Source organism: Canis aureus, chromosome 11 (genome assembly GCF_053574225.1).
Source record: "Canis aureus isolate CA01 chromosome 11, VMU_Caureus_v.1.0, whole genome shotgun sequence".
NCBI lineage: Eukaryota > Metazoa > Chordata > Mammalia > Carnivora > Canidae > Canis > Canis aureus.
In genome coordinates, this window is record NC_135621.1 from 44,596,023 (window position 1) to 44,608,740 (window position 12,718).

General features: G+C 43.0%; 1 protein-coding gene and 1 long non-coding RNA gene across 4 annotated transcripts in view; one reads left to right on the forward strand and one right to left on the reverse strand.

The window, feature by feature from the left end:
• The window catches only part of LOC144323973 (uncharacterized), a 29,535-nt gene extending 26,474 nt beyond the window's left edge, over window positions 1-3,061 (reverse strand). The window contains exon 1 of the long non-coding RNA XR_013389356.1: window positions 2,696-3,061. This is a non-coding gene — a long non-coding RNA (uncharacterized LOC144323973). The remainder of the gene's footprint in view (window positions 1-2,695) is intronic.
• TBC1D8 (TBC1 domain family member 8) overlaps window positions 1-12,718 on the forward strand; it is a 113,030-nt gene that overhangs the window by 55,585 nt on the left and 44,727 nt on the right. For all 3 annotated transcript variants that reach the window (XM_077915014.1, XM_077915011.1, XM_077915012.1), the window contains exons 3-4: window positions 7,484-7,602; window positions 12,204-12,432. In XM_077915014.1, the coding sequence (XP_077771140.1) occupies window positions 7,484-7,602; window positions 12,204-12,432 (348 nt within the window). The remainder of the gene's footprint in view (window positions 1-7,483; window positions 7,603-12,203; window positions 12,433-12,718) is intronic.

Genomic DNA, 12,718 nt, shown 5'->3' on the forward strand with positions numbered 1-12,718 from the left:
CTGTTGTCAAACTTGTGGATTTCCGCCAACCTCATAGGTGTTCCTGTGTGGTTCTCATTTGCTGTCCTTGTATTATGAGGAAGTCTAGCATCTTTTATGTTTGAGGGCTGTTTTCAGAATCTCCTTGTTCTTCCCCTTTGCTTCATTTTTTCTTAGGTGATTCTTTTCTTCCCCTCAATTTTTAGACACTGTCTAAATATTAGGAATATTAGTCCTTTATCTGAGAAATGATATTACAAAAATCTTTTTCCAGTTTGTCCTATCTTTTAGTGGGGCTTTGCTTTTGGTGTGTTTTTACCTTGCAAAGGTTTTAAAAAAATTTTTTTAATTCAATTTGCCAGCATATAGTATAATACCCAGTGCTCATCTCATCATGTAACGTAGCAGGATTTAGAATGTCATTCTTTTACACTTTATGATTTTGAGGCATGGTTAGGAAGGTTTTATTATTCCCAAGTTATACAAGAATTCACTCCTTTTATTCATGTACCTGTGAGTTAGCTTTTTTCTATTAATACTTTTAAAGCCGTTCTCCTATGTGTTCTGGCTTGCATTGTTTCTGACAAATCTATCATTCTTTATTGCTCTTATAATTATCTTTTTTTCTTCCTTACTGGCTTCCAGCAGTTTGATTAGATGTGCATTCATGTGATTTTTCTTGATACTTTTTCTGCTTGGAGTTTGTTGATATTCTTGGATATTTATAGTATTCATCAAACTTGAGAAAAAATTGAGCTGTTTCTTCAAATATATACATATTTTTCTGTTCTCTGTCCTCCTGGCCCCACACCCTCTTCCCCTGGGACTCCAATTAGAAAGCTGCTTGCTGCTATTCTATAGCTCACTGATGATGTTACTTCTCTTGTTAATCCTTTTTCTTCTGCTTTTTGTTTTAGTTTTTAATCACCGTGTCCAAGTTCCCTACTTTTTTTTCCCCCTGCAGTGTGTAATTTACTTTTAATCCTATCCAGTTTATTTGTGATTTCAGACACTGTTTATCCATCCCTGAAAGTTTTGCTTAGATTTTTTTTCATATCTTTAATTTGGTGTCTCACCATCCTCCTGCTTTCCTCTACTTTTTGAACACTTGAAGTGTCTTTATAATAGCTATTTTATGTCCTTGTCTGATTATTTTATCTGTGTCCTTTCTGGTTGTTTCTATTGATTTTTTTCCCCCTTTTGGTTAATGGTCAGATTTTCTTACACCTTTGCTTCTAATTCTGAGAAGTGTTTCTAATAGCACTAAAAGAAGGACATTTTAAATGATTATTTTAATTATAAATTAAAAATCTATTTTACTTCCAGTGTCAGGAAGATTGAGTTTTTCACTTATTGCAAGTACTTTTAGGGACTCAGTGTCTTAATTTGAAGGCAGAAAAGGTCAAATAAATTACATAAAAATGTTTAAAACTTAATTTCTTAAGCAATACAGTGAGATGTACGTGGGTAAAAACACGGTCAGTCATGATGTGATAGTGATATTGAACTTTCACAGGTTCCTGTGAGGATACTGCTTCAGGCATGGATCAGATGTTAGAATATTCATGTGAAGAGTGTGTGGCTTCTGAAAATGAAAGGCTTTGGCTCAGCCCTCTCCCCTGCTCATTTGTGATTTTTTTTTTTTTCCCTCAAATTCTTTGTCTCTGAGTTACTCTGTGTAGGGTGAGTGTTGAGTGAAATTTAGAAATGACACCGTCTTGGCAGTGTTGCTTTTAATTAGCCCCTTTGTGGTCTGTATGGCTTTTTAGCCCAAGCATTTGGTGGTAGACATTTAGTGTTTGGACGGAGGAGAAATGTACTATTTCAAAGAAACAGATCTGAACTGCACACATGGAATGTCCATTCATTGTAAATTAGGATTTAGGTGGCTGGGAAAGACCCTTAATTTGGTCGGACAGTTGTTAAGCAGAGCAAACAGTTGCTTTTGGAAACTGAAGCTTGGATCAAGTTATTTATGGCTGTGTTGGTGCAGAGGCTGTAGGTATAGACAATGAGATGCTTGTTTTATTTCCTGAAAATACCTCTGGGGAAAACCTAAGCGAATAAATACTGTGTGTGAATTTGAAAGTGACTCAGCTCTTGGGAGCTGCCTGCCCAGCTCCCGAGGCTGCCATCTCTACTGTGTGTTAGGATAGAGTGAGGCCTTAGAAGCCAGAAGAACCAGCCTTGAACTTGGCTCTTCTCTGCTCTGAGTTTTCTTACCCAGAAAATAGTACCACTTACCTTGTGCTATTTTTTATTAAGATAAACAATATCAAGTGCATGACATATCTAACAAGATGCCTGGGGACATGCTAAGAATCCAGAAAATGTCCTGTACCTACCACCTCTGGCTGTCCTTATAGTTGGTAATTTATAAATCAGCACTGTTGGTTGTTCTGTGGTTAATTGGGGTTTCTAGTACTGTATTTTAGTTTGGTATGGGCATTTATAAGTCCGATTTGACTTCTTGTGAGGGTAATGTTTAAGATCCTTTGACCTTTAATTTTCGTAGGAAATAGAAGTCTTACTCCGTAACGGTAGAAATCTTATTTTGCCTTAATAAGACAAGGTATAATTTTGCCAATTGGACTTCTGTTAAAATCCACAGTGTTCCTATAAATTTTGGTTTTAAATAGCTATATTGGCCTTCTAGAGCTGCCATAACAAAAAAACCCACAGACTGGGTGGCTTAACCCAATGTTTATTTGCTCACAGTTCTGGAGGCTTGAGAGTCCTTGGTCCAGGTGCTGGCAGGGTTGGTTTCTCCTGAAGCCCTCTCCTTGGCTTACAGACAGCCATCTTCTCCCTGTGTCCTCACGTGGCACATTCCTGGTGTCTCTTCCTCTTCTTCAATTAAAAAAAAAAAGATTTATTTATTTTTTAGAGAGAAAAAGAGAGCAAGAATGAGTGAGCGAGTGTGTCAGGGGTAGGGGCAGAGGGAGAAGGGGAAGGAGGGAGAGAATCTCAAGCAGACTCCATGCTGAGTGTGGACCCCAATTTGGGACTCAATCTCATTGCTCTGGGGAACATGACCGGAGCTGAAATCAAGAGCCAGATGTTGAACCACTGGCACCACCAAGGCACCCCTCTTCGTTTTAAGAGAGCACTAGTTTTCTCAGATCCCAGTGCCACCTTTATGATCTCATTTAACCTTAATTACTCCTTTAAGGCCTGTTTCCAAATGTGGTCATAGTGGGGGTTAGGGCTTTAGCATATACATTTGTAGGGGGTACACATTTAAGTCCATAATGAAAGCTCTCCTCTGTCTTGGTTTTTGGAAGGCCTGAGAATATTGCTATGCTGTTAATTTGTAGGTTTTTTATTTTTATCATTTTATCATTAAATCATATTACATTAAGCCAGTCTAATCATGAGGATGTTTTACTCTCTTCTGTTCTTATTTTCTCTTTACGTTTCCCACCACTGGTATGTCCATAATGTCGTGGCTTTCCAGAGTTTTTTGAGCATGACCCGTAGACAGAAAAATATTGATATGTGTGTGCTTACCTCTAACAAATATTTTACAAGCCAGTGGTTGCCCTTATAAAGTACCATGTATGGGATCCCTGGGTGGCGCGGCGGTTTGGCGCCTGCCTTTGGCCCAGGGCGCGATCCTGGAGACCCGGGATCGAATCCCACGTCGGGTTCCCGGTGCATGGAGCCTGCTTCTCCCTCTGCCTCTGTCTCTGCCTCTCTCTCTCTCTCTCTGACTATCATAAATAAATAAAAATTAAAAAAAATAAAGTACCATGTAGTCTCTTTTCTATTTCATTTTTTATTTTTTTAATTTTAATTTTTTGGGAAGATTTTATTTGTGAGAGTGCATGAAAGCACACAAGCAGAGGAAGGTTCAGAGGGAGAGGGATAAGCAAATTCTTCACTGAATGAGGAGCCTGATGTGGGGCTCGATCCCAGGACCCTGGGATCATGACCTGAGCCAAAGGCAGATGCTTAATCAACTGAGCCACTCAGATGCCCCTGTTTCATTTTTTGAAAAGCTATTTTCTGATGAACTACTTTGTGTAATTTGGGAAACCTGGCTATGGTGTAGGCTTAGAACTTTGGTGTATGAGATTTGTTGAGTGACTTTCCTCTTTAATCCTTTGGGGCTGAGGACATGTAGTGGTTTGCACTGATTTACGGTATTTTGGAAGTCTATCATAAGACTTCCCTGCAGAGGAAATTATAGTTTGGAAAATTTCCCTGTCATTTGGCAACTTTTGTAGGAAATGGAACACAGTAGGGTGGAAAAGTTTCATCATATCGATTGTCTTGGCTGGGAGAGGCATACAGCTATGTCTTATATTCAGGAACGGGGAGATTGTAATGAGATCTTACTGTAACTCAGTGACACAGTTTTATGTGTGTGCCTGTTTTCTCTCTCAAGGTGTAGGCTTGGTTTCGTTTTAGTATTATCTTTCCCTGTCATAAGCTCCTCCTCATAGATAGAAGACTCTTAAAAAGAATTAAAGCCTAAATTTTTGATGACTTCATTTCAGGTCTTCTTTCCGTGGGGTACACTGTGTTGGGAGCTTGTTTATAGTTTTGTTCATGGTGTCTTTGGTTATCAGTTAACAGCTAAACAGGCACGTCATCCTTAAGAATGAACTGTGCTGGCCCTATGAGCTTAATAGGGTAAATGGAAACCTGTTTTGTGTCATCCAGAATGATACACGCAGGAAATTGGAATTTTTCTAAGTGCAAACACAAAATGAGATTTTGTTTTTGTTGTTAGTGTCAAGCCATAGGAAGTAAGGGACCTAAGGATTATGTAAATGTTACTTTGAAATTGAAATGCAGTTTATTTCAAGAGGACTCCAGGGTACCTCAAGGTTATAGAGAATGAGTTCATACTCTGCTTTTGCCTTTCCTTCGGTACATATGACTTTGGAGAAGTGTTTGAACCTCCATTTCCTCATTTAGAAGTCTTTATTACACAGAAGTGAGCTAGTCCCTGGAATAGAAAGGACACAAAGGTGAGTCTTCTCCCTTCTCTTGTTCTTTCTCATTCTGCCAAGGTGTTTTGTTTTTTTTTTTTCTTTTTTTAATAAATTAAGAAGTCCTGAAAACATACTCAAGGGGCACCTGGGTGGCTCAGTCAGTTGAACATCTGACTCTTGATTTTGGCTCAGGTCATGGTCTCAGTCTGGGATTGAGCGCCTCCCCCCGCCCCCCGGAGGTTCTACACTCAGTGGGGACTCTGCTTGAGATGCTCTCTCCTTCTGTCTCCTCACCTGCTCACATGGTTTCTCCCTTTAAAATAAATAAATGAGTCTTAAAAATACCCTCAAAGATTGATGTCTAGTGAGGGTAATTTTTCCCATTTATTCCTTGCCATAAAAAAAAATCTCACCAGTTGGTTTTATTATGATAATAAAGTACAAAGATCTAGAAAGTGTAAACCTTAAAGAGAAGGGCAGAGGTCCAGGGGTCCCCAGGGCCCCTGTGCAAGTGTATTGGCTTTAGTGAAGATACGAAGACTCTCTTGAGATGGTGTGATGTGCCGTCTGCCCCTAGGAAGACACCATGGCTGACTCCCCAGATATAGGAGGTGGTTTTGTGCCTGACATCTACATGGTTGCCATTGGAAAACACCAGAGGGCAGAGATTTAAGCCAGAGGTGGGCAAACCTCAGCCCTGAATGTGAGGAACCAAGCAGACCTTGAGGGGCCAGAGTTCAGGTAGACAACATTCAGAAGCTTCACAAGAGTCATGCTGTGGAGCCTGGAATAACTCGGTTTGATTTTGCTTTAAAAGGATCTTTCCCTCTTACAAGAAGAATGCAGAGCCTGAGGGCCAGGGTTTTTCCCACCACCACAAGGGCCTCCTGGATGGGAGGGGGATGGACAGTGAGAGGATCCTGACCATGCTTCTCCAGAGCTAGCTCTCCTAAACCACACATGGCTGCATCTTTGGTCTGTTGATCCTTAAAGAGCAAGAGTGGGAGATAGGGCTGATGAACAGCTGGGCACCAGCACTGGTTGGTGTGGACTGTATGGTGTCTTCCTTTCCCATATTCATATACTGAAGGCTTAAACCCGAATGTGGTAGTATTTATAGGTGGGACCTGGGGAGGTAATTAAGTCTAGAGAAAGTCCTAAGAGTGAGGCCCCCATGATGGGATTCCTTAGAAAAAGAGGAAGAGAGACTAGATCTCTCTCTCTCTCTCTCTCTCTCTCTCACACACACACACACACACACACACACACACTTTTCCTTATGAAGAATTCTCTTCAGTTGCTCTAATGACTCCTCCCCAAACTGTCCGTTCAGAACAACAGTCCTAACACGGATGTTCTTTATACTCCCCTCAAATGCACAAGTCTGGAGTGAGTTCTCTGGCATTTTTATGCCTGGGCTACATGCATCTATACTCTACAGGGAAGAGAGCTGCAAACAGCATACAGAAAGTTTGGTGTTAACAAAATGCATATCTGGCTTTTGTGTATGTGGTACATGGTTCTGTTGAGCATTATGCCTCTCACATTGGCGAGCTTATTCTGAACTGATGTTTGGTAGCCCTTGAGGTTAGAACATCTCCTGCTTCCCATTTGGGAAATCTGGTCCTAGCTGTGCATTTATCTATTTCTGTAGTACACATACCTGATGCCCAGGTCCCTTTTCTTATCCATGGTCTTATCCAGGACCATGCTTGCTTCAAGTTGGGGGACTTTATCGAGCACCTGCTCTATGCTGGGTCCTTCACTGGGAGCTGGCATGGTCCATGTGCCAAGGTGCCCATTGCCTGTGGAAAGTACTAGGAGACTCCTCAAAATACTAAAATACCTAAGCTTTTTGGTAATGTGTTGCTTAATGCTTCAATAATGGGACGATCTCTTTTTAACTGCCTTTGAAAGAAATTAACCTACTATACATGATTTAATGTGCATTTTTAACATTGACTATACAAGTTCTTTTATGTGTGTTCTTAAGGAATATTGTTGCGAATGATATAAAGTGTAGACTGGTAAACCTGGAAATTCCCAAGGTGGTTGCTGTTGTATTTAATGATGCCTGTTGTGAGTGGCAACACCCTTGGGCAACCAGTAGAGCTGTCTCAGGAAGCTCTTCTGGGACCCTCAGAGGGCTGAGGTCCCTCTTGAGAGATTCCTGTTCTCACAGGGTAAAAACTATGTGGGACTGTTGAGAATTGGCCTGCTTTGGGGGGCTTGTTTCCCCTGGACCAGCTGCATAATTACAAATGTTTCCGTCACTTGAGTGGATGTGGTAGGAAGTCCATGCATCAGCAAGGCAGGCAGGATGTCCACACAGCAGTCCCAAGGGTAACCTGTTTGGTTCCCTGGCTCATCGATGTGGCAGTGGACAGGCAGTGTGAGGGACACTATAGCTCCAAAGGAAGGTGCTTGCCTTGTCTGCTGTGGCCCAGGATGTGAGAAACTGGGATGTTTAATAACAAACACAGGTTTCATGATACTTGGAAAGTGAATTCATGTTCTGGGAGTTCCTTTTAATCTCAGTATCTTTTTCTCTTCTAACCCAGGTGCAACATTAGAGGAAATAAACCAGCATTGGGACTGGCTGGAGCAAAATCTCCTTCATACTTTGTCTGTCTTTGATAATAAAGATGACATTGCCAGCTTTGTCAAAGGGAAGGTAAAGGTAGGTCCTTGATTGAAATGCTTCTCCCCGATTCTCCATATTGCTTACAACTTCCATATGACATTTTGAGCCTGCAGCATTTTTGATCAGACTTGCACAGTTTTCTCTACCATAACTGAACATTTTGGCTTAATTCACAGTCCATGGAGTTGGACTTGTCACCTGTCAACCTTTACAATCTGGCAAAGTACACCTGAAATTGGAAAATCTGTACCTCGTTCCCAGGCTCAAGTTTTTGTTCTCCTTCACAGAAGTGAAGGTCCTCTCTTGTCTCAGGAAAAAAAAAATGTTAACATTTGTTTTTGCAGAGCAGAAATGTTACTTGATTCCTTAAATTTGTTATTTCCACCTTTTTGCAGTTGTGATAGCTTGTCATTCTATTTCGTTGGACCTGGCACTTTCCTCTTCCTAAAAGTGGCTGTTTATTCTTAAAATATGTTGATTAAATGGAATTAAAACCAATTACATCTTGAGAAGGCAAGACAGGAATATTTTGGGGGGTAACTGTTAATATCTCCTGTGAGTTCCATCTTCTATAACTGTCATTGCAACAACATGATTGGTACTCAGTGCTTTAAAAGCCCCACCAGGCAGGGAGAGACTGTTTCCCATTTTGAATTTAACCCTTATTAGGGCAGCCCGGGTGGCTCAGTGGTTTAGCGCCACCTTCGGCCCAGGGCGTGATCCTGGAGACCCGAGATGGAGTCCCACATCGGGCTCCCTGCATGGAGCCGGTTTCTCCCTCTGCCTGTGTCTCTGTTTCTCTCGCTCTCTGTGTCTCTCATGAATAAATAAATAAAATCTTAAAAAAAAAAATAACCCTTATTAAACACTTCAACACCTTAGCCTGTAATCCAGTTTTCCTCCCTGAGGGTAAAATACCCCAAACCATTGATTTTGTTTATTTATTTCTTTTTTCTTTGAAAGTTTGCCTTTTGTGGGTCACCTGGGTGGCTGAGTCAGTTAAGCATCTGCCTTCAGCTCAGGCCATGATCCCAGGGTCCTGGGGTTGTCTTGCATGGAGTTCCCTGCTCAGCAGGGAGCCTGCTTCTCCCCCCATCTCTGTTCTTCCACCATGCTTATGCTCTCTCTCATGTACTTTCTCTCTGTCTCTCTCCTTCCCTCCCTCTCTCCCTCCCTTCCTCCCCACCCTCATTCACTCAAATAAATAAATCTTTTAAAATTTTTTTAATTAAAAGAAAAGTTTGCCTTTTTTAACACGGCGAGTACTTCAGCTTTTAGTAAAGCTGTCAAAGTGAATTCTTGGTTTCAGAGGGATAAAACAGGCCTGTTCTTTTCCTTTGGGCATCAGGACTCTAATGTCACCAGGTAGCAACCTGAGCCCAGGCAGCATAGCAGTGTTGGCTGATGGCTCTTGGGGGTCACCTCTGGCCTGTGGGGTTGGCAGGTGGACGTAGACTGTGGTGGAGACTTATCCATCCCGTGGGTTACCATCTCTGCCTGGTCTGATGGATTCAGACAGATTGGTTCCCTGGGACAGATTGCATTGGGGCTTAGCTACAGAAATGCCTATTTCACAGTTATTTTTCACACTTTTAACCTCTCTTCTCCTTAGCCTCACCTATGTTGTGGTGGCTCTTTAATTTAGGGTTTCTCTTTTTTAATATGGAGGAAGGAAATTCATTTCTGCTGTAGTGGCCTTAGGAAAGCTGCAGAGGAGGAAGCAGCTTTTCCTCTACCCTCCTAGATTCTCCTCCTATGGCCTTGAGATTAAAACCGACAGAAGTCAAATTGATGAGAAAAACAGTTGATCAACATGCACAGTGTGCATACACATGGGAGAAACTCAGTGATGAGTATCTCAGAGGGGTGGTTAGATTGTGGGGCTTATACAGCATCTCAACAAAGAACAATGCATTTGTAGAGAAGGGACAAGACAAAGGCTTTCAGGGGTGGCCAACTGTGGGAAGGTAAATGTGGGGGGAATGAAAGGAAGAGAGGAAGGGCTGTTTTTGTGAGGTTTGTTGTGTAGATTCTTCTACGTGCTGGTCAGAATCTAGAGTTACCCTCCTCTTCCTGGCACAGGAGAGGGAGGCACCTGCACCAATGGGTATTGATGTCCTTAGGCAAGTAGTGGGGGAGGGTGGAGAGTCTTTTGATGCCTGCTGTTTTTCAGTTGTCTACAGCTCATAATAATCCTCATGCCAAAGTAGTGTAGTTTGGAATGGTGTATTCTGATCCCTGCACATCAGAACTGAAATGCCTTTAAAAAAACATACCATGAGTGCTTGGGTGGCTCAATGGGTTAAGTGTCTGCTTTTGGCTCAGGTCATGATTCTAGGGTCCTGGGATCAGGCTCCCTGCTCAGTGGGGAGTCTGCTTCTCCCTCTCCCTCTGCTGCTCCTCATGCTTGTGCTCCCTTTCTCTGTCCAATAAATAAAAATCTTAAACATACAAAGAATAGTCACAGGGAGGCTGTTGACCTGGAGCAGGGACTAGGGTCGGAGGAGTTCTTGGGGTCTGAGATGCGGTTATACCTTTGGGGCCACCATGAAGTGTAGGTTCTCCCTTTCCTCTGGGAAGATACAAAGGAATTTGGAATTGGGGCTTTCCTAGTCATATTCTTAGCAGTTGGCCACTCTATAAAGCTTTATTTATTTATTTATTTATTTATTTTTTTATGATAGGCACACAGTGAGAGAGAGAGAGAGAGAGAGAGGCAGAGACACAGGCAGAGGGAGAAGCAGGCTCCATGCACCGGGAGCCTGACGTGGGATTCGATCCTGGGTCTCCAGGATCGCGCCCTGGGCCAAAGGCAGGCGCCAAACCGCTGCGCCACCCAGGGATCCCTCTATAAAGCTTTAAAGAAACCTCTGTCCTTGAAGTTGTGCTCATCACCAGACCCTGTGATCCACAGAAGTCAGGAGTCTATACAGCCACTGTCATGACTGCATCTGGAGCTGGTGCATTGTGTTCTGCTTCCATGACTCTTTGCTGTAGAGCCTTCCTAAAATCCCCTTCACGCCTCCTGGTCCAGAGCTTTGTATGTTACATATGCTTTGAAAATTATTCATCTTTCTTATAACTCTATTTCATAATGTCTGGTTAAGTAAAATTTGGAAAAGAAGAAAAACATAATGGAGGAAATTAAAAGCACTTGAAATTTTACCAGATTCGTTTAATAAATCTTATTTAAATAGTAACTCCCAGATAATTTTATAAACTAGTTTATAAAACTAGTAACTGTGCCCCAAAAGTGGCCTAATCTTTTTTTTTTTTTTTTTTTGGAAAGATTTTATTTTTTAAAGTAACTTTTAAGTAATCTCTACACCCCACATGGGGCTTGAACCTACAACCCTGAGATCAAGGGTTCTCTACTGACAGCCAGCCAGAGGCCCAAAAAAGTGGGCTTGTCTTTTGTTTTTTTTTTTTTTTTTGGTAAGATTTTTATTTATTTGAGAGGGTAGGGTGAGTGAGTGAGCAAGGGGGAGGGACAGAGGAGAAAGGGCAGAGGGAGAGGGAGAAGCAGACACCCTGCTGAGGAGGGAGCCTGACACGGGGCTCCATCCCAGGACCCTGAAATCATGACCTGAGCTATAGCAGATGTTTAGCTGGCTAAGCCACCCACCCATGTTCCCCCAAAGTGGCCTTGTCTTCAGGGACTTAGCCTTTCGTAAAATACAGGGATGTGGGGAATCAATTCTGATCTCGTCAGTGAGTTGTGACCCCTCAGGAACAGTCCACAAGCTCATGTTCTAGGCGCTTTTGCAGCCTTACGCTAGATTTAGAAAGGATCCTTACTGTTACTTTTTGTTGGTAATGCAGCTGTATGTTCAGATGTTTTCTTTTTTATCTTCCCTCCCTGTGCACCTGAGTGCTTTGGATGTATTTATAACCATGACCAACATACTTCTTTTCTACCTTAGAAGACCGTAGAATGTTTAGTGGTAGTGAAAGGTGTCAGATGTCACACAATCAGGCACCTGTTGGCTTTGGATTACAAGTTTTGGACCTTGGGATGCCTGGGTGGCTCAGTGGTTGAGCGTCTGCCTTTGGCTCAGGTCATGTTCCCGGGGTCCTGGGATCAAGTCCTGCATCAGGATCCCCACGTGGAGCCTGCTTCTCCCTCTGCCTGTGTCTCTGCCTCTCTCTCTTTCTCTGTGTCTCTTACGAATAAATAAATAAAATCTTAAAAAAGATTTGAGCCAAATGAGGAAGACCTTCATTAGCTTTTTTAAAGAGGCTAACGTGTAACTCCAACTTGGGTAGTTCTTCAAGGTTGGTGCATCAGATTCACGCTTGAGCCAGTAGTTTGACCATCCTGTCCCTGTAGGGAGAGCCGTGAGAGGTACTTGGTTAGAAGTCTCAGGCTTCGAGGTCAGCAATTTGACCAAAGCCTCAGGGCTGGTTAGTTAATGGCCAAGTGAGAGTTTTGATCCTATGTTTTTCCCCCCTGCCCCCCCGCCCCGCCATGGCCGTGCTTCTGGGTGGTAGACGGCCACCCTCCTCGACCCCTGGTGTGTGTTGGTGGGCAGTGTAGCTGCATCAGGTGCCTGCGCTTGGCGGTCCCTTCCCGCCTCTGTCTGCCCCTCCCCTTGTCCCTCTCGCTGACGAGGGGACGTTATCTTTCTGCGTGCCAGGCTCTGATCGCGGAGGAGACGAGCAGCAGGCTTGCCGAGCAGGAAGAAGAGCCCGAGAAGTTCCGAGATGCTTTGGTGAAATTCGAGGCCAGGTTCAACTTCCCGGAGGCGGAGAAGCTGGTCACCTATTACTCCTGCTGCTGCTGGAAGGGCCGGGTTCCCCGCCAAGGCTGGCTGTACCTCAGCATCAACCACCTCTGCTTCTACTCCTTCTTCCTGGGCAAGGAACGTAAGTGAGGCTCGTGCTGATGCTCGCAGATGATGCTGACCCTCGGGATGCTCGGTGCTGTCCTCAGACGAGATGAAAGGACTTTCAAATAAGTAGTTGAGTGATAATGAGTGATACTTGCTTAATTTCAAATGATGTGTGCAGACAATTGTGTTTCTCTATCCTACCACCACTAAGGGGCTTTGATTTTGTGAGAATTCGTTGTTTTCTATTGCCTTCAACATTTCTGTGCCACTCCCTTCACAGAGCTACTGAAGGTTTTTTACTTCGCATTGCTCTGAAAACA